Consider the following 27,478-nt stretch of genomic DNA (forward strand, 5'->3'; position numbering starts at 1 on the left):
TTTCTCAAATTAAATGAACCCCATACTTAATTTTTCAAGGAGTATCGTACCACTAATAATATATTTTAACATTTTTTTATATATTTTTTTTTTGAATGAAAGTTTGATCTTTATTTAAATAACGACTTCCGCTACTAAATTTGGTAGCAACTGTTGGAACAGACTCCAAACTCTTAAGCTAGAATCTGTTATAGGCTATTATTTAGTTAGTCTGTTACTAAGTTAGTTAATAACAGTTTTCTGTTATGTTAGTTATATTGGTCAATTGTTCTGTATCCTTGTATAAATACCAGATTTATTAATTAATGAAACACTTTTGATATTACTTTCACTAATATGGTATCAGAAGCTTAAGAATTTTCTCTCTTCTCATCGTCTAAATTTCTCTGTTCTGCCATTGATACTCAACCATGGCTCGAACCCGTGCTACTGGTTCAAGGAATTCTGGCCACAATCCTCCGCCTATTTCCTCTTCTACGATTCCAGATGCACCAAACAATGAAGATCCGATCATACCTCCAGCTCCTGTGATCACTGGAGAACATTCTACAACACAAAATCGATCCATTCGACCTCCTCATGAGGACAGTTCCAGTCCTTACTATCTCAGTTCAGGGGATCACCCTGGCCTCACCTTGGTCACTCCTCCTCTCTCCGATCTTAATTTCCAAGCATGGCGACGCGATTTCGAATTATCCGTTGGAGCAAGAAACAAGACTGTGTTTCTTAAAGGCACTCTACCCCAACCTCCCATTGAAGATTCTCTCCATAACCATTGGCTCCGCTGTGACCAAATGGTGATGTCGTGGATACTCCATTCTGTCACTCCAGAAATCAAGAGTAGTATCATGTTTCTTGATACTTCAGCTGAGATGTGGAAAGAACTTCATTCGCGTTTTGATCAGGGTAATGGCCCCAGAATTTTCGAGCTTCGAGAAACGCTCATCACTCTTCGACAAGGTGAGGATTCTGTCACTTCTTACTTTACGAAGCTTAAATGTATGTGGGATGAAATTCAAGAATTGAGACCACGGATCCCATGTTCTTGTGCCGCATCTATTGATAACCTAGTTTTCTTGAATCAAGAACAGGTTTTACAATTTCTTACAGGATTGAATGAATCATACTTTCCTGTCCGCGCACAAATTCTTCTCATAGATCCGTTTCCCTCTTTGTCCAAAGTTTTCTCCATGGTTATCCATGAAGAAAGACAAAGAAAACTTAAAAATCCTCATCCCCCTTTACTTGCTTCGGTTCAAGATCCTAGCCAACCCCCTTTACTTGCTGCATTGGCTCAAAATCCATCAGCTTCTGCAGCCACCACCAATCCTCGATCAAACAAAAAGATGCGTCCCTATTGTTCTAACTGTCACAAACCAGGGCATTTAAAAGAAAAGTGTTATTTCTTGATCGGTTTTCCCCCTGGTTATGGTGACAAGAGGAAATCTAAACAGCCCACAGTCCATAATGCCGCATCCTCTGTTGATCAGTACAGTGTTCTTGCCAACCTTACTAAGCAAGAAGACATTCAAGCCATAATTTCCCTCCTCACACAGAAGCTGCAGCCCACTACAACAGATGCTTTTGCCTCTAACATCTCTGGTAACAATTCTAAACACTTATGGATTGTAGACAGTGGTGCATCACACCACATTTGCTGTGATTTATCTCTTTTTTCTACTGTGCATAAACATCCCATAGCTAATACTGTCACATTACCCAATGGCTCCATTATTAAGGTTACTACATCAGGTGACATCAATTTCTCACCCAATTTTCAAATATCAGATGTATTATATGTCCCCTCTTTTCAATTCAACCTCTTTAGTGTGTCCAGTTTTCTCAATCACACCCCTGACAGTATGCTATTTACTAAATCTCTTTGCACATTACAGGGCACAATGAACAAGAAGATTGGGACTGCTGAAAGGATTGGCAATCTCTATTTTCTGCTGCAATCTAACTGATCTCCCAGCAATTCTCCTTCTCTTCAATGTAATCAATACAATACCTCTTGTAATAGTGTCCCTTCATGGCACTCTAGACTTGGACATCCTTCCATGTTCACAACCAAGTTGCTTAATAAACAATTACATTCTGCACATAATGATGTTTCCCCATGCTCCATTTGTCACCTAGCTAAACAAAAACGATTACCCTTTCAATCTCACAATAATATTGCTGATTTTTGTTTTGATTTAATTCATTTAGACATATGGGGTCCTTTCCATGTTCATAGTATAGAAGGTTATAAATATTTCTTGACAATTGTGGATGACCATAGCAGATATACTTGGGTTTATATGTTAAAATCCAAATCTGATGTGCAAATTCTCATTCCCCAATTCTATAACCTTGTTTTTACTCAATTTAATAAAAACATCAAAGCAGTTCGATGTGATAATGCTAAAGAACTCAATATCAATTCCTTTTATATTCAAAAAGGAATTAAACTTTACAACTCATGTGTTGAGAGACCTCAACAAAATTCTGTCGTTGAGAGAAAACATCAACACATCTTAAATGTGGTCCGAGCCTTGGCTTTTCAATCCTCTATAGCCTTGGTATATTGGCCTCATCTTATCAACACTGCTGTGTACTTGATCAATCGTACACCTACACCATTGCTAAACCGATTAACCCCCTACCAATTGATGCATAACAAACCACCTGCCTATGACCATTTAAGGAACTTTGGATGTCTTGCATATGCATCATCCCTACCAAGCACTAGGCACAAATTTTCCCCTCGTGCTCATGCTTGCATGTTCATTGGATACCCCAATGGTATGAAAGCATATACATTACTAGATCTAAGTTCCAACAAAATTTTTCATTCTCGGGATGTGGTGTTTTATGAACAGGTTTTTCCTCTTAAAGGATCTCTCCCTACACAATCATTGGATCAATTATTTCCTGTTCAACACACCTCCTCTCCTGATATACAATCTGATTTTTCACCTGTTTCTGATCCTTCTCTCCCATCTGCTCAAACTCCCCATCCACCTGCATCAGATCAGCATACACCAGTACCTACTGGTGTTGATGCATCACAGGCGCCTAACTCAGCACCTATCTCACATCACAATACACCATCCAAAGCCCCTGGCATTTCCCCAGCTCCTGATGCAACAACTACCCTTCCCCCGCAGCCTTTCATCACTAAAACAGGCAGAAAAATTTCCCCTCCTGCTCATCTTAAAGATTATGTTTGTCATTCCTCCACCAATCATCCTTTGGTTAAATATTTAAATTATGACAAACTTAGTGTTGCTTTTCGCAATGCTATCTTTCATGCATATACTGAGTTGGAACCTACCACCTTCAAACAAGCATCTCAATTCATTCAATGGTTAAAAGCAATGGATGCTGAATTTTTTGCTCTTAAAAAGAACAACACTTGGTCAGTTGTTTCATTACCCCTGGTTGTAAACCCATTGGTAACAAATGGGTTTATAAAATTAAATACAACGAACAGGGTGAAATAGAAAGATACAAAGCACGTCTGGTTGCTAAGGGGTATTCACAACAACATGGCATCGATTATACAGAAACCTTTGCCCCTGTTGCAAAATTTAATACCCTCAAACTTTTTTTAGCATTGGCTGCCATTAACAATTGGACTCTACACCAAATGGACATTAATAATGCTTTTTTACATGGCGATCTTAATGAACAAGTCTACATGACACTCCCTAAAGGCTATGTCCATGAGGGGGAGTTACCACCAAACCCGGTTTGTCTTTTGCATAAGAGCCTCTATGGTCTTAAGCAGGCCTCTCGGCAGTGGTTTGCAAAATTAAGCACCACTCTTATTGAACATGGTTTTCATCAATCCGCATATGACCACTCCCTTTTTATCAAATCAAATTCCTCTAGCTTCCTTGCCATTTTAATCTATGTCGATGACATAGTAATTGCCAGCACTAATGACACCGAAGCCACAAAGTTTAAAGCATTCCTTAATTCAAAGTTTCAGCTAAAGGACCTCGGCCACTTAAGATTTTTTCTTGGCCTCGAGATTGCCCGATCCAAGGCAGGTATTTCTGTTTCTCAACGCCCCTTTACTCTTCAATTACTCAATGAAACAGGTCTTCTTGGATCAAAGGTTGTTTCATCCCCAATGGATGCTAATATTTCTCTTTGTAAGGATGTCGGTCCCCCTGTCAATGATGCTACTTCATATCGCAGCCTCATTGGAAAATTATTGTTCTTAACAATTACAAGACCCGACATTAGCTACGCTGTCAATCGACTTAGTCAGTATCTCAGTGCTCCGCGTCAACCACATCTTAAAGCAGCATACAGAATTGTTCAGTACCTTAAAGGTACTCCAGGTCAGGGACTCATGTTTCACTCAAGCTATCAGCAACAACTTCCTCTCGATCGTTTGCTTCATCTCCAGGCTTTCTCGGACGCAGACTGGGGCTCGTGTCCTGATACAAGGCGTTCAATCACTGGTTTTTGTATTTTCCTTGGCCCGTCTCTCATCTCCTGGAAGTCCAAGAAGCAGTCCACGGTCTCCAAATCGTCCGCTGAAGCTGAGTACCGGTCTCTTGCCAACACTACATGCGAAATCCTATGGTTACACAACATCCTCTCTGATTTTGGCATTTGTTCTTCCCAACCAACAGTCATTCATTGTGACAACCAGGCTGCAATACACATTTCTGAAAATGCTGTCTTCCACGAGCGTACGAAGCATGTTGACATAGATTGTCACATAGTACGGGAACAAGTCAACAAGAACAAAATCAAATTATCCTTTGTTCCTTCTCGGCACAACATTGCAGACATCATGACTAAGGCTTTGTTTCCTTCTCAGTTTGGTTATTTGTTGTCCAAGATGAGTGTCTCAAATCTCTACACTTCATCTTGAGGGGGAGTCTTAAGCTAGAATCTGTTATAGGCTATTATTTAGTTAGTCTGTTACTAAGTTAGTTAATAACAGTTTTCTGTTATGTTAGTTATATTGGTCAATTGTTCTGTATCCTTGTATAAATACCAGATTTATTAATTAATGAAACACTTTTGATATTACTTTCACTAATACAAACTGAAAGAACAATTAGGGTACAATATACCCGCCCTCGCAAAGGAGTGAGCCACTACATTAGCTGATCGTTTAATAAAAGAAACAGATACATTGTTTAAACTAGCAAGCAAATTCTTACAATCTTTAATAACCAACCCAAATAAAGAGATCATCTCTGTCGAACAATGAATGGCTTGCACTACATTAAGGCAGTCGGTTTCGACATACACATCTTGCCACCTTCTGTCCTTGATCCAGCTTAAGGCCTCTCGGATGCCAATTGCTTCAGCAAGCACCGGTTCAACTTGGCCAAAGAACAATCTGGTGCGACCTTCAATTAGTAGTCCTGACCCATTCCGAACAACCAAACCGATACCATATTGCTCACCATTGTTGAACATTGATGCATCTACATTAACCTTGACACTATTACCATGAGGAGCGATCCATCGCTCAACAACGTCTCTAGCCCGAAGTAAAGGCCATGACGATTCCGTATCGGAACTTTGAGCGCATCTCCATTGGTCAAGATAACGATTTGCAAACGCAACAATATCAATCGGATTGAAACTTTTCCCTTTCCAAACTAACTCATTTCTATCACCCCAAATAGCCCAACTAACCGTTGCATCTTTGCAGCACAGGTCCGCTGCTGCTACACTGAAGACTGTCGTGCACCAGTCGAAAAAATTGGTCCCTGCTGGTGTGGCCGTGCCTATCCCCACTCTGTCCCAGCACTTCCTTGTAACCCGACATGTAACCAAGATGTGCAAGATAGATTCATCTTGTTCTTGGCACAACGGACAAAGAGAGTTGACAGCCAGATGTTTGGTTCTTAGCTGAACCAAAGTAGGGAGACAATTCGTGCAAGCTCGCCAAATCAGGTTCTGAATTTTTGAAGGAACTTTCATGCTCCAAAGCTGGTGCCAAAAACTTGCATCCTCTTCCCCATACCATTGGCCCTTCAAGCTTTGCAAAAGAGTGTAAGCACTCTTAACAGTATAGATGCCGGAGCCATCTTTTGACCAAAAATAATGGTCCTCAGTTGTAACTAAGTTGAGAGGGATTTTTGATATCAAACGCCAATCTCTTTCCTCAAAGATATCATGCAGCAGCTCAGTATCCCACTTTGCCTCTCCCACGGTCATCAAGTTACAAACTCTGGTGTTGGTAAGGCTGGGGTGATTTGTAGTGACATAGGGGTTTGCATCATCAGGGAGCCATGGCTCTCCAATGACCGAGATGTTGCAGCCATTTCCCACTAACCACCGCGTACCATTACGCACTAAATCTTGTGCTTCCAAGATGCTTCGCCAAATGAAACTCGGGTTGGATCCTAGTTGAGCATTGAAAAAATTACCTTGAGGATAATACTGAGCTTTAAACACACGAGAAGACAAAGAGTTTGGTTGTGTAATCAATCTCCAACCTTGTTTGCCAAGAAGAGCAATATTAAAATCCTAGAAATTACGAAAACCCATTCCCCCACCTTTCTTGTGTTTGCAAAGTCTATCCCAAGCCATCCAATGTATCCCTTTGTTGTCATCTTTAGAAGAACGCCACCAGAATTTTGTAATGAGTTGTTCAATATCTCTACTAATACCAAAGGTAGTAGGAATACATTCATTGCGTAGCTTGGAAGAGCTTGAACTACCGACTTGATGAGCACTTCTTTTCCCCCTTTTGAGAGAAACCTCCCTTCCCATGTCTTCAAACGATTTCTGACTTTATCACGGAGATAGCCAAGAACCGTAGTTTTGTTTCTACTAAGAGTACTTGGCAGTCCCAAGTAAAAGCTTCCATCTTCAGCAATAGACATGTCTAACAGCGAACAAATCTGATTACGAACCACCAACTCAGTATTACTACTGAAAAAGATTGATGATTTTGCAAAATTTACCCTCTGCCCTGAAGCCAATTCAAACTTTCTCAACAACTCTTGTATACGCATCGCTTCTTGGGTTGTAGCTTTGCAGTAAAGATAGCTATCGTCTGTAAAAAGCATGTGAGACACACGAGGCGCACCATTAGCTACTTTACATCCATGTATCAAACCACTACGCTCATATTTCTGAAGCAAAGCCGAAAGACCCTCAGCACAAATTATAAACAAGTATGGCGAAAGGGGATCACCTTGTCTAATGCCCCGAGTAGGAATGATAAGACCTACTTCATGGCTGCCATGAATGATGTTATACTTTGCCGATGTGACACAAGCCATAATCAAGCGAATCCAATGCTCCGAAAAACCCATCCTCCGCAACATTGATTCCAAGAAAGCCCATTCGATTCTATCGTAGGCTTTACTCATATCCAGCTTTATCGCCATGAAACCCAATTTACCTTGCCTTTTCCTTCTCAGATAATGAAGAATCTCAAAGGAAACCATCACATTGTCAGAGATCAAACGACCCAGAATAAAGGCACTCTGAGAATCCGAAATTATTGTATCTATGAAAGGCTTCATTCTGTTTGTCATGACCTTAGTAACCACTTTGTATAAGACATTGCACAGAGCAATGGGTCGCAGGTCTTGCATAGCTTGAGGAGACTTTTTCTTCGGGAGTAGGACCACGTTTGCATCACCACAACCATTTACGAAAGACCCAGAAGCAAAGAAATGTTGCACTAAACCGATAACATCTGTTTTGACAATGTGCCAACATTTTTGGTAGAAAGCCGGGGTCATACCATCTGGCCCTGGGCTTTTGTCGGGGTGCCATTTTTTTTATATTAATTCACTAGTAAACGTAGATTATGTAATAAAGTAATTGGTTGTGATCTGATTTATCTAATTATACTGAACCGATACAATTATAATAAACCAGTTAAATTCAATCCAATTACAAAAAATTAGACATCTAATTTTATTTGGATTAGATTAGAAGTATGTAGTTATATTTTAATTAAAAATATATTATATTTATTGACATAGAATAAAAAAATATTTTAACTTCATTTTATTTATTATTTATTAATTTTTGATAAACCTTATTACACCTAATTAAACTAAAATAAAATCTAAGAACTCACATATAGTTTTGTTTTTATGTGCTTTTCTAGTTAACTAGTATATATGTTATGTTTTATATTAAGTATTATATTATGAGTTTGGAAGGAAATAAATGAATCAAAAATAAATAATATTTAATTTAGAGAGATTTGAATAATAAATTTAAATTAAACTTTTATGTCCAGTATAATGGAGTTTAAATTAAACTACAAATGTTAGTAAAAACATATTAGAAATAATAATAATAAGGTTATAATATATATATATATATATTGTGAAATGAATAAGATTATAATATTAAAAGTATAATAATTTATAAATTTTGTAGGTTTTTGAAAAGAGTAGCCTGAAATATTATTAAATAATAGATATCTTTGTTTCTAATTTTGAAAGTTAATAGAAATAATTCTATTGTGTTTTAAAAAAAAATGAATAGAAAGAATATACAAAATTCAAACAAATTAAATATACTATTTTAATTTAAAATCAAATTTAATGTTTATCTAACTGCAAATATCTAAATTTGAATTCTATTTTTAATATTTTATTAATTTAAAATATAGGAATACCATCTCTTCTGACTTTGGTAGAAGTTCATGCCATTTTGGAATGAGATGTGCGCATTCCATATATGTTGCATTTGTTCAAGTTCTTAAAATAATAGCAGCAAGAACATCTTTGATCTGAAAAAATAAATATTACAAAAATAAGAATAACTAACACTTGAAGGAACATTCTCACTACCAAGAAGAAATCTTAGATATATATTACAAATATTACAAAATTAAGAATAACTAACACTTGAAGGAATATTCTCACTACCAAGGAGAAATCTTAGATATGGAGTCAAAAACAGAGCAAAATCAAAATTAATGTGTACAAGTATTCCTAAGAAGCTACCACTGTCAGCCTACCAGAAGTCATGAATTTTAACAATGCTAACTGAAATCTCATCTGCTCATTATAAAGCCACCGTCACTCAAAATAGCACAACAAAAGTAACAAAGAAGTATTAAAATTTCATCTGCTCATTATAAAGTCACCGTCACTCAAAATAGCACAACAAAAGTAACAAAGAAGTATTAAAGGTGTAAATTTTACAAAAGCAATGAGAATTAACAACTGATGATTGCATTCTGTGTTAGACTTTTTATTTGGGCTTACATTAACTTTTATTGGTTTTATTAAAACTTGGGTTGATTGGATAGTTCTTTGCTGTGTTAGCCCATGTTGTTGGTGATCAATTGTTAATGGGCTTAGCATCTGTGTGTAAAGTCTAGGTGAAGCAGAAGTGTGGGCTTTTCTAGTTGACTGAAGCCTTTGATGAGCAGGCCCAGCCCAACTAGGGTTTTGTAGCTAAGTCCCCTCCCTAACTCTATAAATACATATTGTCTCATCACAATTGTATACCTTATGATAACCAGATAAATAAACTGCTTCTGATTTAGAGATCTAGGGAGGAAGACTTAGTTGATAGTATTGCACTATCGAATTGAAGTGAAGTAATTGATATGTATCGAATTGAAGTAATTGTTATGGATCGAATTGAGGTGATTGCTATGGATCAATCAGGTACACATACCTAATTATTATATATTACTATTGTGTTCTATGTTATATACAAATAGATCTTGGGTTTATTATTAATTTTTCTAACATTCTGCTCCTCGAACACCTCTATTGTCAGAGCAGATTGTCCTATATAAGGAGCGATCTTGCCTTAAATGAAAAGAAAAAGTAAGTATATTCTGACCTTTAGCTTGGACACTCTTGTAAAATAACAAAATTGCATTCGATGAGAAAGAAATATGAAATCTGTTTCAGTAGGTGAAATTGAGAGAGAGAGAGAGAGAGAGAGAGAGAGAGAGAGAGAGAGAGAGAGAGGCTTTTGTTGTGTTTGCCTGTATGGGTGATGAATGGGTTAATCGTAAAGATTGTTTAATTTTTTGGGTTTAATTATTGGGTTTATTTTTTGAAATTTGAATGAAGCAGTGTAAAAAAAATTTCAAAAATTGTAGTTTGTTAGAGAGATATGTAAGTTAATCGTAAATATTATTTAATTTTTTGGGTTTAATTATTGGGTTTATTTTTTGAAATTTGAATGAAGTCGTGGGTAAGATATTTTTTTTAATTTAAAAAAAGATTTTTTAATTTTTTGGGTTTAATTATTGGGTTTATTTATTTGTTAACGTTTAACGTTAACAGTCTGTTAAGTTAATCGTGTAAGGCTAAATAAAAAAAAGAATCGTTAAACCAAGAATTGCCGTTAGATAGACACTTTTAATATATAAAAATATTAAAAATAAAAATAATATTTATGATACTCACCTCCAATCTAAAGTAAACATGTGATTTTTTTTACTATGTTAAATAATCATGTTGTGAATAGTTATTTTTTTTTTTTACTATTATTATTTTATAATATATTATTGTCTTAATACTAAAATTTTAATAAAATAATAAATAAAAAAACTATAACTAATTAAGTAATATTAGATTGAATAATAAAAATGTTTTATGCAACCATTATATGTGATAAAAAAAAATTAATTTTGTGACAAATAACAACAAAGATTAATAGACTTATTTATACTATATAGGACATCATAAAAAATAGTTCCTAAGCAATGTGAAATTATTTCTAAAACATTTATTATAAATTTTCTTCACAAAATGATAAAACCTCACAAATTAGTAAAAATAGAAAGAAAACCATATAAAATGCCACCTAATTTATTTTTTTTCTTTCCATTATATAAATATATAGATATAGATTAATGTGACAAAAAAACTAATTTCGTGACAAATAAAAATAAAGATTAATAGATTTATCTATTCTATATAAAATCTAGTTATCTAGTTATGTAATGGAATTCTTAGTTTAACATTATTTTTTTTATTTTCTACGTTAATTTTAACAGAATATTCCAATTACTTAAGAGAATATTTTTTATTAATTTTATAATATTATTATATATTTAAAATTAAAAATTATGTAAATATTTTATATAAAAAAATAAATTTTATTATATATATTTAAAAATAAAAATTACATCTAATATATATATTAAAACTTTAATTTCACCACAACCTTTTGTTTTAAAAATGATTAATGATATATATATATATATATATATTTCTAATAATTTGTACACTATATTATAACCAAACTCTTCTTACTACAAATTAAGAATGTATCCATCACTATTATTATTTTTTTAAAAATATATGTTTGAATATATAAAATATATTTTGAAAGTAATTAATTCTCTAATTAAACTCAAATTTTGTCAAAATATTTTCTAATATAACCCTTATATATAGAGAGATCAATATAAAATACGTATAACAATAAAATTCATTCTTTTATTGTACATATAAAATACATATATAAAGAAAATTTGATAATTCATGCTTAAAATGGTTTATGGTCTTTTAATATGTCACATTAAAATACAATAGAATTTAATACTCTAAAATTAATTAAATCCCAAAATACCCTCCTCATACATTCTTTCTTTCTCTCCGCCCTCTCTCCCTCTCTCTCTAACTCTCACCAAACTCAATTGATACCCACTGCCACAGAACCAGACCAAACCTGACCCAAACCAAACCCACGAACACCGCACCACCTCCGGTAAAACCCACTCTGAAGACAAAACATAGGACAAAATCAAGGAGGATATCGCGAAACTACAAAGAGAAATCGTAAAACTCAAATCCCCAAAATCTATGAGCTCAACCACGTCGAAACTCCCAAAATCCCTACCCATCGTTGGAGTTTTCAACTCGCTTATTTCTGTTTTTTTTTTATTTTTGACGATGTCGCGAAACATCGCGAAATCATAAAATATCGCTAAATGTCTCTCATTCACAACATCGTGAAACACATCGCTAAATGTCGTGAAATCATACTCAAGTTTTCACGATGATTAGCGATGGTTCGCAATGTGCTGTGCATTTTTTAGTCTCATATCACAAATACATCGCTAATATCATCATGAAACATCGCCAAATATCGTAAATCCTTGCTAAATTTTATCCCTAACCTCAGATTTGTTCTATCATTGCAAATACATCACTAAATATCGCAAAAAACTGGTAAACTAGAAGAAATAAATGCAAAAAAAACGAGAGAGCTCGTGAGAAAAGACGACAGTGAGGCCTTGCGACTGGGGTTCTGGGTCTGTGCGTTCGACTGTAGGGGTTCTGGGTCGGGATTAACGTCGGAGAGTGAGAAAGATAGAGATAAGTTTTTTTGAAATATAAGGGTATTTTTAGGAGGAAAAGATATTAAAAGTATATCTATTCTATATAAAGTGTGCCTATATAACTGAAATTCTTAGTTTATGAGAAATTTATGGGTGACTTTTTATTTTTATTTAATAAAATAATAAAATATTATTTATATATAATAAAATAATAATAAAACAAATCCTATTAATATTTGAATTGATATTTAGCATATTTCAACTCTATATATAATCACAACTATAACTCTAGAAATTAAAAATATATATATATATATAAAATAATCGTCCATTTTATTTATATTATTTAGAATAATTCATTGTGGTTCAAGATCACAATGAACAGAAAAAGTGGCAAAAACACAAATGTAGTTCAAAATCATAGTAAACTAAGAAAGAATGAGAAGAGATTATTAAGCATTAAATATTCTCAGTAAACACACTCAAAGAATCGCATTGAGATCGGAAAAAAAAAAGAATACCAATTGTGATATATATAAATAAATAAAAGCGAAGAATATTATATAATTATTTATATTCTATATAAAGTATGCCTATATAACATAATTCTTAGTTTATGAGAAATTGACTTTTTATTTATATTAAAAATAAAATAATTTATTAATTTTGAAAATACAATTTTAAAAATTAAAAAGTAAAAACAAAACCAAACCAAACAGATTTTTTAAAACTACCAACCAATCAAAAATTTTTGTGTGGAATCATCTTTTAAATTTTCAGAAACATAAAACTTTTTTGAATTTTAAACTAATCAAGCCTTTGTATATATGTACAGTTTGATAATAGATATATATGGGGTGAATTTTTAAATAAATTTAATTTTGTAGGTGAAAAAAATGACAAAATTAGTTGTAAATCACAAAGAGATAATTGAGGTTGAAAGGATGAGTAGGGAACCGAATATAAAATAAAATGATTTATTAATAAAAATAAAATAGTTTATGAGAAATTCATGGTTTAAAATATTTAATTTGATATCTTAATTATTAATAAACAATACCATAAATATACATCTACGATCATATAAGAATTTTATTCTAAAACTATACGATCATAGATTAAGTGGTCAAGGTCCAAAGAAAAATAATAATTTCTTATAATTTGAAATCAAGACACGAAAAACAGAAACTAATTGAATAGGACTCTATTCAATTGAGGTGTCGACCATGCATGGTAAGTAAAAAGCTATATATTAAATTTTATGCCATGATACAATTAAAAATTAAATAAGAATTTACTACTATTTATATATTATATATATATATTGCTAAAGATGCAAAAGTATTGCATTTATATATCCCACGATGTTTCAAAAATACTTTGAAAAGTTCATCTTGAATTAATTATTAATATGTAATTAAAAATATTAGTTATTATACTATTACTTCAAACAAAGGAAAGTTCTAGCGGTGCTTCTACTTTCTAATCATAAACCTCAATTTTGGCTTCTTTAACCAGCTGTCACACACAACTTACTTACTCTGAATTTATAACCATTTACAATTTTTTAACACTCAAAAAGTTACTGAGTTTGTTTTCTATAGCTCTACTTATTAAGGTAGAAAAATATTTTTAGATTGACTCCATTCTGTTTATTAAATTAATTATTTTCAAGTTGACACATTAACTTAAAAATGACACAATAATGACCTACTATAAAGTATACACTTATATTCATTCTATTTATTGAGAATCAAAACTTCAATCTTCTTCACTAGATTAGCCAGAGACACATAATATTTGGACATAAACACAGGACACAATATTATAACTCAAACTCAGAAACACTTAGTCGAAACTTGAATGAATAATGCCACTCTTTTAAGTTTTAAGACTGTATATGACTAGGCAATTTTAGTTATTGTATTATTATTCCTGCTACATAGTTGATCATTTTTAGATTTTTGATGTGAAATTTCGTATTGTGAGCTTTTTAGAGTTTCTTATAGACTTCAATGAGTAATAGATTTATATAATTATACCTGGAATAAATTTTCATAATGTTGTTTGGTGGATTCCTATTTTGTTATTAGGTAACATAATATTATTATTCGTTAGGTCTGTCACAATTATTATTAAGTGAGAATGAATCAATTTAAAAATCTTTTACTATATTGAAAGGTGAGATTGATTTTAATATGAGCTTAGTTATATTTAATTTTATTTTGTATATCTATTGTTTTATTTGAAAACAGGTGAATAAATGACTACACTATATACAACAATTAAGGACATCACTCCAACTACAGAAAGTTGGAAGAATAAAATGAGAGTGTTAGAAAAATTTGAAAAACGGACAAATAAGAGTTCACCACTCAAATATCAAAAGCTTAATGTTAACAGACAAAAAAGTATACAATCAGTTAATTTACTGTTGAAATTGTCAATACTCTACTAATAAATGCTATATTTTCTGAATTTTGCCTATACTCGCGTTGCAACAAATTATTATTTCATAAATATTTTTTTTCTTTAAAAATGAACACAAGGTAATGACGTTGAACCTAATAACTAATAATATTTTTTTTTAATTTTTAATTGTATCACTTTTTAATAACGTAAAAACTAAACTACCATAAAATTTAGTATACGTGCCTCGCATGTTAGGAGTATTGAACCTCCTTGACATTGCAGCATGAGTAAAGATGCACACCAGTAACAGAGAAAGAGTAAAGAAAGGAAAGAGAAAGGAAAGAGAAAGAATGGTGCAAAGATATGATGAAAGAGTTCAGAGTTTGTTATTGATACAGTTGAGGTATTTATACAAGATACACTGATACAAGAGTCAAGGATCGATGTAACAAACTTGTAACAGAAAGATAACTAACCTACAACTGTATGACAGTTGGTAGTTAACAACAAGATAGGAAATTACAACTGTACCCCTTAACACTCCCCCGCAAACTCAGCATTGGATGCATCCAAAATGGTGAGTTTGGCTCTGAACTTGCAGAAGCTTTGAGTTGAGATAGCTTTGGTGAGTCCATCAGCTAATTGGTCTGTAGCAGGCTCCAAGGGCATGGTTCGAAAGGCTACACCAGTGTTTAATCACTTTTGGGTTCTTGTCCTCCAAATCTGATCACTCTCTTTTTATTCTTCATGACTCATCTTCGATTACTCTAGTTCTTGTGTATGTCGATGACATACTGATTACTGGAAGCAATCCCAAAACAGTGACTGATATCATCACTCATCTTCACAATACTTTTTCTCTCAAGGACCTGGGAGAGCTTAAGTATTTTCTTGGAATAGAGGTTACAAAGAACAGCAATGGTCTTGTTCTGACTCAATCAAAATATGCAAAAGATCTGTTGCATAGAGCAGATATGCAAGATGCCAATCCCATTGCCACACCAATGATCAGTGGACAAAAACTCTCTGCACATGGAAGTGAACACTTTGCTGATCCTCAGATGTACAGATCAATAGTAGGGGCACTCCAATATCTTACAATCACAAGACCCGAGTTGTCCTACAGTGTGAATAAAGTTTGCCAATTCATGCAAAAACCTCTTCAATCTCACTGGTTAGCTGTCAAAAGAATCCTACGATATGTGGCTGGCACTTTACAACATGGTCTGCATCTCACCAAATCTTCCTCACTGGAATTAACAGCCTACTGTGATGCTGATTGGGCTTCTGACATTGATGACAGAAGATCAACATCAGGGTTTGCTGTATTTCTAGGACAGAACTTAATCACATGGAAATCTCAGAAGCAACACACCATCTCAAGGTCCAGTACTGAAGCCGAGTATCGAAGCCTTGCCAATGTTGTTGCTGAAATTGCCTGGCTTCAATCTCTGTTTTCAGAACTTCACATTCATTATTTTCTGAAATTGCCAATGTTTTACAACTTTTTCACTAGGATGCCCTAGTATATATATATACTATTTCTAATTGGGTTGTATATTAAAATAACATATTTTACATTTAAGCATACTAAGCTAAATTTCTCATATATAATCACATTTAAAGAGTACATTAATGTAACCGTAATAGCTAAAAAAATTTCAAAGATCAAAATTTCAAACCCTATTTCAAAAATTAAAACATAAAAATACATTACCTAATTAAAAAAATTGAACATCGATATATTGCACTTAATATTACTTAATTAAACCTAATTAAAAAAAAACTGATTATGCGCACGTAATATTAACCTAGTTTATACAATATAAGACAACATAAAAAATAGTTTCTTAACAATGTTGGATTGTTTCTAAAACATTTATCATAAATTTTCTTCACAAAATGATAAAGCCTCAAAAATTAGTAAAAATAAAAAGAAAATCATATAAAATACCACTTAATTTATTTTTTGCTTTCATTTATATAAATACATAGATTTTTGTCTTAATACTAAAATTTTGATAAAACATAAATAAATTGAATCTTAAAAGTATTTTATGCAATCATTATATGTGACCAAAAAAATTAATTTTGTGACAAATAAAAATTAATAGACTTATTTATACTATATAGTAGTATATAGGACAACATAAAAAATATTTTCTAAACAATGTGGCATTGTTTCTAAAATATTTATCATTAAATTTTCTTCACAAAATGATAAAGTCTCACAAATTAATAATAATAAAAAAAATCATATAAAATACCATCTGATTTATTTTTTCTTTCCTTTATATAAATATATAGATATTGATATAAAATTTTATCTTAATACTAAAATTTTGATAAACAATGAATAAAAAAAAAACTCTAACTAATTAAAATATACAACCATTATATGTGTGAAAAAAAAAACTAATTTTGTGAAAAATAAAAATAAAAATTAATAGACGTATTTATGCTATAAGATAACATAAAAAATAGCTCCTAAACAATGTGGAATTGTTTCTAAAACATTTATTATTAATTTTTTTTTTCACAAAATGATAAAACCTCACAAATTAATAAAAATAATAAAATATATATATATATATAAAATACCACTTAAATTATTTTTTTCCTTCTTTTATATAAATAAATAGATTTTTATTTAATAATTAAAGTGAGTTGTATAGTTGTATAGTTATGTTTTCATTAAGATATTTTTTCTGTTAGAAATTTATTAGGGTCACAATTATATATGAAATGTGTGTTGCGTCATCAAATAAATAAGTCAAATTTATGTAGTCTATTTTGGAATAAAGTTTATGACTTAAGGGCATGATTTTAATATATGGATACCAATTAGACAATTTCTAATTTGATGAGGGGCCAAATTGGAAATAATAAAAAAGGATTAATTTACTGTTTATTCAGTTATTAATAAACAGGTATTTGTCCCTATTTTTTGCATCGCTTCACATATCGTATTCTTGAATCCCCATCATCAAAAACTCAAGTTTCAGAGAGAAAACTTTGATTCAAAAAATTGGAAGATCATACCATTCAAAATCGATTCTATGGACTTCGGTACGCTTCCGCTATTCTTTAACCTTATTGTTTGATTCTCATAAATTAATTAGGACTATATACAGATTTACAGTATTCCTAACATGTGGTATCAGAGCATCCCTAAATTAATTCTTGAGGATTTATAGTAGTATTGATCTTTCATTAAATTTTATTTGCTTTTAGAATATTCATTTAAGTATTCAAGCCGAATATATATATGTATTTGCTTTGGTTGTAATTATCGATTACTGTGTATATATATGTGTGCTATTGGAAAATTTTTTGTTTCTCTCATGGTTCAATCGTTACTTACAGCATATGTATATGCATAATTCTGTGTGGAATTAAATTTGTGAGAGATATATTCTTTTGAGAATATATATTTGTTGGTTTATCAATTTAGATAATGACTAATTATAATTTTTGCCCCTGAACTTTGACATGTATCAAATCATGCCCCCTGAACTTTTAAGGTCGTTAAAAATGCCCCCTGAACTATTGAGATTGTTGGATTTAAAGACTTTTGTCTAATTTCATTCAATTTTACTACTTCAGTGATTATTTATATACTAAATCATGCTCCCCAGACTTTGATATCTACCAAATCATGGCCCATGAACTTTGACATGTATTAAATCATGGTCCCTGGACTTTCATCCATGTTAGACTTTTTTACTAAAATTGGAAAAAAGTCCTTAAATTCAACAATCTAAATAGTTCAGGGAGCATTTTCAACGATCTTAAAAGTTCAGGAGCATGATTTAGTACATGTCAAAGTTCAGAGACAAAAATCTTAATTAGCCTTAGATAATTGATTGCACTCTCGGTACGAAACCAATTTGCTATAGAGATATAGCATTGATTACTCTTTGTGATACCAATATCCTTTCCATTGATTACTGCTTTGTTTTATCTTTATAAAGCATATTATATATAGCTGTGTTGTTAAAAATGCCCCTGAACTCAACAAGGAACTTTAGGTAACAACCCCGCGCTTTGCGCGGTTATTAATTTTTTTTAAAGATAAACATATACATATTACATTATTGTTGTTGTTGTTTGTTATTCAAGAATATTTGATAAATATAAGCTAAGATTTTTAGTATATTATTTTTATTAAAAAACATCAAAAAAAAAAAAGTACAATAAAAAAATTCCCTTAAAAGGTATAATTATATATAAAGCATATAAATTAATTAAAGAATTTTTTATGAAGTATAACATATATAATAATTTCAGAAGTTGTTTATACAAACAAATTAAATATTTTTTACGGAGGAAATTTAGTACTTTTGAAAAATTACAAACAATGAAATGCAGATGAAAAATGTTATAACAGATTAAAAATTAATATAAAGCTTTGAAGAGTATATGGAAATATTTTTCTTTATTCTTCACAAAAACATATTAATCCTACTATTTAAGTTATAATTGGTGGCAAAAGTAATTTAATGAGCAAGAGGCAACATACAAACAAATAAATAAGAAAATTGTTTAAACTAATATTTGGTGACTATACAAATACACAACCTTTTGAGGTACTCTCTTCTTCTCTAAATTAATGTTATTGTTATATTATAAGTGTTATTAGGATGATATATATCTTAAGTAAAATATAAATCACTAAAAAATGGATTAAATTTAGAATTGAAAAAGAAACTTGTGGTATCATTGCTCTAAGTCTAAAGCTCTCATTCCCACCTACATGCTATATATATATACATGTCTTTTGAACTTTTATTTATTTATAATATTAATACATTAATATGTTTCTTATTATTAATAATTATACACATGATTAATTAGTGCATCCTTTTTGAGCTTCTTTCTTTTATAAATAATTCCACAATTTAAATATTAACATTAACATTAAAGTTTGGGCTTAATTGATTAATTGGAGCAATTACATATTGTTTTATAAGTACATTTTTTTGTACTGAACACCTATTAATTATTATTATTAATATTATTATAATATGAAAAATTAGATTAAACTACAAATTAAAAAAATATTGAATATTAATTAAAGGAGAAAATGACTTAGTACAAATGATCTATTAAGAAATTACACACATATATAAATATATATATTAAAAAATTAAACTACTCATATATAAATAACTTATTTCTTGGTGTTAACTGAAAGTTCAACATATTACTTGATAGACTTAGTAACACGTGCATTGGAAGATTTTAGCAGGTGGCTCATGTACTAATCCAAATTTACTGCATGAGAAATTTTGAATCACATAATTTGTTAATCCACAAGAAAAAGTAACTTTATACATTCAAAATTGATTTTTTTTTTTTTCATTTTGTAATCTTTTTAGTGCATTGTAGGGATTAGGGAGTTTTGACAGGTCAAAACATCTAATATAGAATATAATAGCACTAATTCATTGTCAAATACCAAAATCTTTCATATTTAGCTCATAATTTATCTCACTAAAAACTTTTGGTTAGTAAAACTTACAACATAAAAATTCGAGTCCAACTCATAATATTTTATTTGAGTGTGATGTTCATAATTGGATTAAGAGCATATTATCTGCAAAATAAACAAAAAAAAAATTAAAAATCCAACAATAAAATATTTAGTGTGAAACTTTAATCTCAAGACTAAACAAAAAAAATTAAAAATCCAACAATAAAATATTTAGTGTGAAACTTCAATCTCAAGACTAAAACAAATCAACTATATGATAAATAGTACATATATTGTATTGTACTCTTTATATAAGAACGGAAATTCCAATAATAAAGAAATGAATTGATTAATGAATCCTTGATTTGAAACTTTCATTAAATCTAAACCTATATATAGATTGGATTACTCTATGTCTTTTGAACTTCTAAAAATAAAATGTAAAATTATCATATATATATTTTTTAAATTATTATAAAAAAATACTACTGATAATAAATTTTATTTTATTAATAAGAATAATAAATACCATTGTAACTTATTTCGTATGAGTTACAATTTTTTTATTTAATACAACAATATGTTTAGCCTAGCAGATGAAGAGTTTGTCTTCATTATTAATTATTGTTACTATTTTATTTAATTTGCAAATTAAATAAAATGAGGGAAATCAATAAACCTCTTTAAGAAATAAAAAAGAAAATCTATACTGAAAATATGGTTTTATTTTTTTTATTATTATTATTTTAATAATGAAATAAAATCATAAAAACTTACAAATTAGATAGATTAGAATCCTAAATTGTTAGTTTGCCACATCATAGTATTTAGCATTAATTATAATAATGCTTAACAAAAGTATTATAGATATATAGATAATTATATTTTAATTTATAACATATATGTTAATAAGTCTTATTATTATTATAAACAATTTATTATATTATAATTTATGATCTTATTATTTAAGTGCATGACAGCGAAATCATAAAGTATTCATGCAGCAAATTTCTCCAAAAAAATTATTACAATAATTCATGAAATTATGTCTTTTAATTATTCAGTATGTATGATATTTATCATTGCAATATATTTCTTTTAAAAAATATATAATTTTGAGAATATATTATATATGATATACTATTAATTCAGTATAAATTTTTTACAAATCATAATGAAAAAAATTATAAAGCCGCGCAAAGCACGGTTTTGTTACCTAGTATAACATAAACATATATTACAATTATTAATAATTATATATACTATATAAGTGTAAATAATATAGGATGTGTATAAATATCAGTATATCTATAATGTTGTCTAGTATTCATATGTTATGTAACTGAATAATAAAAAAAAAATACAAATAGAATTCATGAGATTGGCTTCTTATATTTCTTTTTGACATCTTTTTATCACATATAATCAAACTAATTTATAAAGTAAACTAATGAGAAAAATAAAAGTTATTTATCTAAATATTAAACTAAATATGGGTCATTAATTATATAAATAAAGTCATCAATATAAAAAGAGGTATTTCGAACTTTAAAACAAATACAATACTTGAAAAAACATAAGAAACATTAGAAAGCTGCAAACTTGATATTGATTGAACACTACAAAAGAAAAAATGAATCAGTTAAAAAATAAATAAAATTAATAAGTAATAACACATCAATGAAAAGGAAAATAAATAAATAAATTACTATTTGTTCTAGCCTATCCTTTTACCTAGAAAAATTAAATTAGATAAACTAATGCATTAAAAAGAAACATATTTAAAAAGAAAAAAAATAATAATAGTAATTCCATAATAATATAATAAATTGTTTATAAAAATAATAAGACTTAAACATATATGTTATAAATTAAAATATAATTATATAAAAAACAGAGTTAATGTTTACATTATAAATAAATAACAATAACAAAACAAATGATATTAAACAAATACTAAGAAAAAATTGTAGTAATAATTAGTGAATTAGAAAAGACCTCTCAATCTTTATACATGCTTTTCATAAACATAATATATTATATTATTACTTTTTTTTACATGTAAATTATATTATTACTTATATCTAATTTGACAAATAAATCTTAGTAGGTAAATACTTGTATGTTGTCCTATTCACTTCAACTAACCAAGAATCCTCCACAAATTTTGGCCTCCGCGTGGCCTCCAATTTTGTACCTTGCAAAGTCTTCCCCCCTTGGCCTTCACATATGTAAATCGCCCCTGTCTTGATTAATTATGTTGAACTTTTCTATCATACACACAATATACAATGCAACAAACAATAAAATTAGTAAAAAGAAAAAAAGACACAATAAGAAGAAGATGACAAAGGTGAATTTGGTTAGCAGTAGATTCATTTCTTTTGAGTATATATAGGGGATCCTATAAAATTTTACGATTATAATTAATGTTAGCCATTACAGAAATTAATTTCATAATAAATATTAATTAATATAAAAAAAGCCTATAATATTCTACAATAATATTAATGTTGATTACAATATAATGAATGATATATTTTTAATTTTAGAAATTATGAGTAAAATTAATGATTAAAACTAAGTTGGTTTTTTATTAATATAGATATATAATTAAAATAAATAATGTAAAAAATCATAAAATAAAAAGTGACTTATTCTATTCTACCATGTTAATGTTAGTTATTGTTAATATTAATTACACAATAATAAATAAAAAAATTTAATATGAGAGGTTGTGGAGTTTAAAATTATATACTATTCTTCTTCTATGGTTATTAAGATCATAAATATTATTAAAAAGGGAAAATGTATTTTTCTTCTTCTATGATCACTTTGGATCGTTGGTTATTAAGAGAAAGAAGGAGAAATGTTTATTAAGATTAGTAAAACGGAAGGATGTAATAATGATAGATTCAGCTTTAAATAATTTATTAATCTATTTTTAAAATTAAAATAATTAGAAAATCATAAAAAAATCCACAAAATAGAAAAAAAGGATTACTCAATCCTTAAGCCTCCACATCATCACCCTAATCACTCCCTAACAACAGGATTATATATATAGATTATAAAATAAAACAATGCTACGGTTTCAGCGAGAATGCATTATATATCTTAATAAAATAATAATAATAATAATAATAATAATAATAATAATAATACCGTAATAATTAAATTCAAATTTTAGTTTAAAATTTATTAAGGATATTTAATATTTTAGTTAAATTAATTGAAACAAAATATCAATAAAGTGATCTCTTTTGTGTAGATTAATTTAATAAAAATACTATGATAATGGCGTGTATGTAATTCATAAATTTATTAACTAACCCAAAGGTGAGTTAATATTTGGTTGAATTTCATACATGTTTGTAGTGATAAATGTGTGACAATTATAAGATATTTTGTGTAAACAATGTGTTAGTCCAAAGATTGCATATTGTTTGACATAATTTATTGTCAATGTTTGATCACTACAACAAAAGTACCGCTTACAATTAATATTATTGTCCAAAGACTTAATATTAATGTTATATTTGGTATCTTGAGATGGGATTAACCATTATTTGAATTTATTGTTTTATTTGGATACTTATATGAGCATGTTATTTATATAATTGTATTGTTCTTTTCAGCTGTTGCTAGTGTATCTGCTAAACTTAATTCGGTACCGGTCCTTAATGGTAATAACTTTAAGGACTGGAAAGAGAACATTTTTATTGTTCTTGGCTGCATAGATCTTGACCTTGCATTAAGAATGGATCGTCCTACTCCTCTTACGGATACTAGTACCTCCGAGAAAAGGAGGATTTATGAGAAGTGGGACCGTTCAAATCGCATGAGTCTTATGATCATTAAACGCGGCATACCTGAGGCTTTTAGGGGTGCGGTGTCCGAGGAGGTCATCGATGCCATAACTTTCCTTGCTGAAATTGAGAAACGCTTTGCAAAAAGCAATAAGGCGGAAACAAGTACTCTTTTGAAGAAACTTATTTCTATGAAGTTTAAGGGCAAGGAAAACATAAGGGAGTATATTATGGAAATGTCTCACCTTGCTTCAAAGTTGAAGGCACTAAAGCTTGAGCTTTCAAATGACTTGCTTGTGCATTTAGTGCTTATCTCTCTTCCTCCACAATTCAGTCAATTTAAGGTCAGTTACAACTACCAAAGGGAGAAGTGGACTCTTAATGAGCTCATTTCATTTTGTGTTCAAGAGGAAGAAAGATTGAAGCAAGAGAAGACTGAAAGTGCTCATTTGGCAAGCACCTCTAAAGATAAGTGCAAGAAAAGAAAGAATGAGGTTGCTAAGGATAAAGGTCCTGCACATAAGAAACAAACTCAAGCCAACAATGATGATGCTTGTTTCTTTTGTAACATGAAAGGACACATGAAGAAAGAATGTGCTAAGAATATTGCATGGCAAGCAAAGAAAGGTACATTTCTTACTTTGGTCTGTTCTGAGGTAAATTTAGCTTCAGTACCAAGAAACACTTGGTGGTTAGATTCTGGTGCTACTACTAACATCAGTGTTTCAAGGCAGGGTTGCCTGAGTTACCGAGAGCCAAATGATGCTGAAAGAAGCATTTATGTGGGAGATGGCAAGTCGGTGAATATGGAAGCAATAGGGCATTTTAGGTTGTTGTTAAGTACTGGTTACTATTTGGACTTAATAGATGTTGGAAATATTTTACCAGGATCTAGATTTACTACCATGTATGTTTCATTAACATCCTAATATGAATTCTAAAACAATGAAATAAACACATATAAAGTTTAGTAAACCTTACATTGGGTGCAGCAGAATATAATGACTCATTCCGTTCAGATCTCTAGCCCTTGATTCCTTTCTGTAGCAGAGCATCACCAAGATCTGAACCTGGATCTCTTTCTCTCCTTCTTTGATGGTTGGATTCTACACAATCTTCCACACTATGATTGAGATACCACTTGATGTGTGTGGGCACTACTCTATCACAAAGGGATTTCGAAATTGAAGAGAAGAAAAGAGAAGAGAGGGGCGGCTAGGAATCAGGTTTTCTTTGAGAGAAAATAAGATGCAAGTCTCATAGTTTCCTGAAGCCATCACTTTCTATTTATAGAATGCCATCTAGGTTTAGGTTAGAATTGTATGGCATTAAAATAATGAAAAAATATAAATGGTAATTACTATACAAAGTGGCCGGCCATATAAGGGATAATGGGCCTCACTTTGCAATTTTGCCATTTTGTTATTTTTCAATCCCATTTTCTCAAAAATGTCAATTTTCCAATTATTTAATAACTAAAAATTAATTATTAAATAATATTGTCATTTAATATATTTATTAATTAGACATATAAAGTCTCTTAATTAATAAATAAAACCTAGAATCTCTTTTCTTTACAATTTCGCCCTTGCTTAGTGAAAATTCATAAACTAGACATAGTCTAACTTTAGAATTATAATTGATTAATCAAAATCAATTAACTGAGTCTTACAAGCAGTATGGTCTCAACTAGTATGGGGATCATGGGCCTATATAACCGAGCTTCCAATAAGTCGAACCGAATTTACCAAGTAAATTCCCTAACTTATTAATTCCTTATTGAATCCACACTTAGAACTTGGAATTGCACTCCCAGTCATATAGAACGTTCTATATGTTCCACGATATAGATACACTATTAGTTATCCATTGCTATAATCCTAATTTGATCAATGACCCTCTAATAGATGATCTACATTGAATAGGAACCAAATTACCGTCACACCTTCAATGTATTTTATCCTTAATACACTTAGCTCCGTATAAATGATATTTCAGCGAAGTGAAATGAGATCTCCACCATTTATCTCTGTTTAGCCAAGCTCGAAGGATATCATCGTTTCACTTCTAAATTCCTATAGAAGTTATAGACTCCATATTTATGTTAGCGCTCCCACTCAATTATACTATCATGTTCCTGTTGGAAATTATTTTACCAGTATCTTAGATCTACTCACAAGTATGTTTATTAACATCCTAAATATGAACTTTCTAAAACGATGAAATAAACACATATAAAGTTAAAGAAACCTTACATTGGGTGCAGCGGAATATAATGACTCCTTCCGTTCAGATATCTAGCCCTTGATTCCTTTCTGTAGCAGAGCATTATCAATATCTGAACCTGGATCTCTTTCTCTGAATCTTTGATGCTGAATCTCCTTTGCTGATGATCTTTCTTCACGATCTTCCTCACTATGATTGAGGTATTGCTTGATGTGTGTGGGCACTACTCTAATCACTAAGGATTTCGAAATTCAAAGGAAGAAGAGAGAGAGTGGTCAGCTAAAGATAGGGAGAGAGAAGGCTCAGTTTTTTCTGATTCCGAAAGTCTGAAGAAAAGTGTTATTTTTCTGAAGCCTTCACTATCTATTTATAGCATTCCACTAGGGTTAGATTTGAATTATATGGCATTAAAATAATGAAAAAATCAATTTAAAATAGCTACATAGGTGGTCGGCCATAGCATTAGTGGATTGGGCCTTGGGCTTTGCAATTTTGTAATTTTAACACCTTTTGTATCTGATTTTCTCAAAAATGCCAATTTCCTAATTCAAACATTTAAATGCCAATTCTAACTATTTAATAACTATAAATAATTATTAAATAATATTGTCATTTATCATATTTATTAATTGAACCATACAAAGTATCATAATTAACAAATATGCCCCTATAAACTCTTTCTTTACAATTTCGCCCTTACTTAGTGAAAAATTCACAAATAGACATAGTCTAATTTGAGAATTATAATTGATTAATCAAAACCAATTACATGAGTCTTACAAGCAATATTATCTCAACTAGTGGGGGGACCATGGGTCTATATAACCGAGCTTCCAATAAGTAGATCAAGAATTTAGCACTAAAATTCATTAACTTATTAATTCTTCGTTGAATCCACGCATAGAACTTAGAATTGCACTCTCAGTATATAGAATGCTCTATATGTTCCACCATATAGACACATCATTAGTTATCCATTGTTATAATCCTAATGTGATCAATGATCCTCTATATGAATGATCTACACTGTAAAAGGATTAAATTACCGTTACACCCTACAATGTATTTATTCCTTAAAACACTTGACCCCGTATAAATGATATTTCAGCTTATGTGAAATGAGTACTCCACCATTTATGTTCGTTTGGTCAAGCTCGAAGGAGATCATCCTTTGCTTACTATTCGCCAGATAGAAGCTATAGATTCCATGTTTATGATAGCGCTCCCACTCAATTGCACTACCGTGTTCCCAAAATGTACGTATCACCCTGACCTAAAAGTAGGCTTAACTAACAA

The 27,478-nt window shown here is 30.5% G+C and overlaps 1 protein-coding gene across 1 annotated transcript; it reads left to right on the forward strand.

Annotated features, from left to right (window-relative positions):
- Positions 1 to 14,964: 14,964 nt before the first annotated feature.
- Positions 14,965 to 16,197, forward strand: LOC133032338 (uncharacterized mitochondrial protein AtMg00810-like). Its single transcript, XM_061106253.1, has 2 exons — positions 14,965 to 15,052; positions 15,443 to 16,197. The coding sequence occupies exons 1-2, from the start codon at positions 14,965 to 14,967 to the stop codon at positions 16,195 to 16,197; spliced, it is 843 nt and encodes a 280-aa protein (XP_060962236.1).
- Positions 16,198 to 27,478: the final 11,281 nt, after the last annotated feature.

Source organism: Cannabis sativa, chromosome X (genome assembly GCF_029168945.1).
Source record: "Cannabis sativa cultivar Pink pepper isolate KNU-18-1 chromosome X, ASM2916894v1, whole genome shotgun sequence".
Taxonomy (NCBI): Eukaryota; Viridiplantae; Streptophyta; class Magnoliopsida; order Rosales; family Cannabaceae; genus Cannabis; species Cannabis sativa.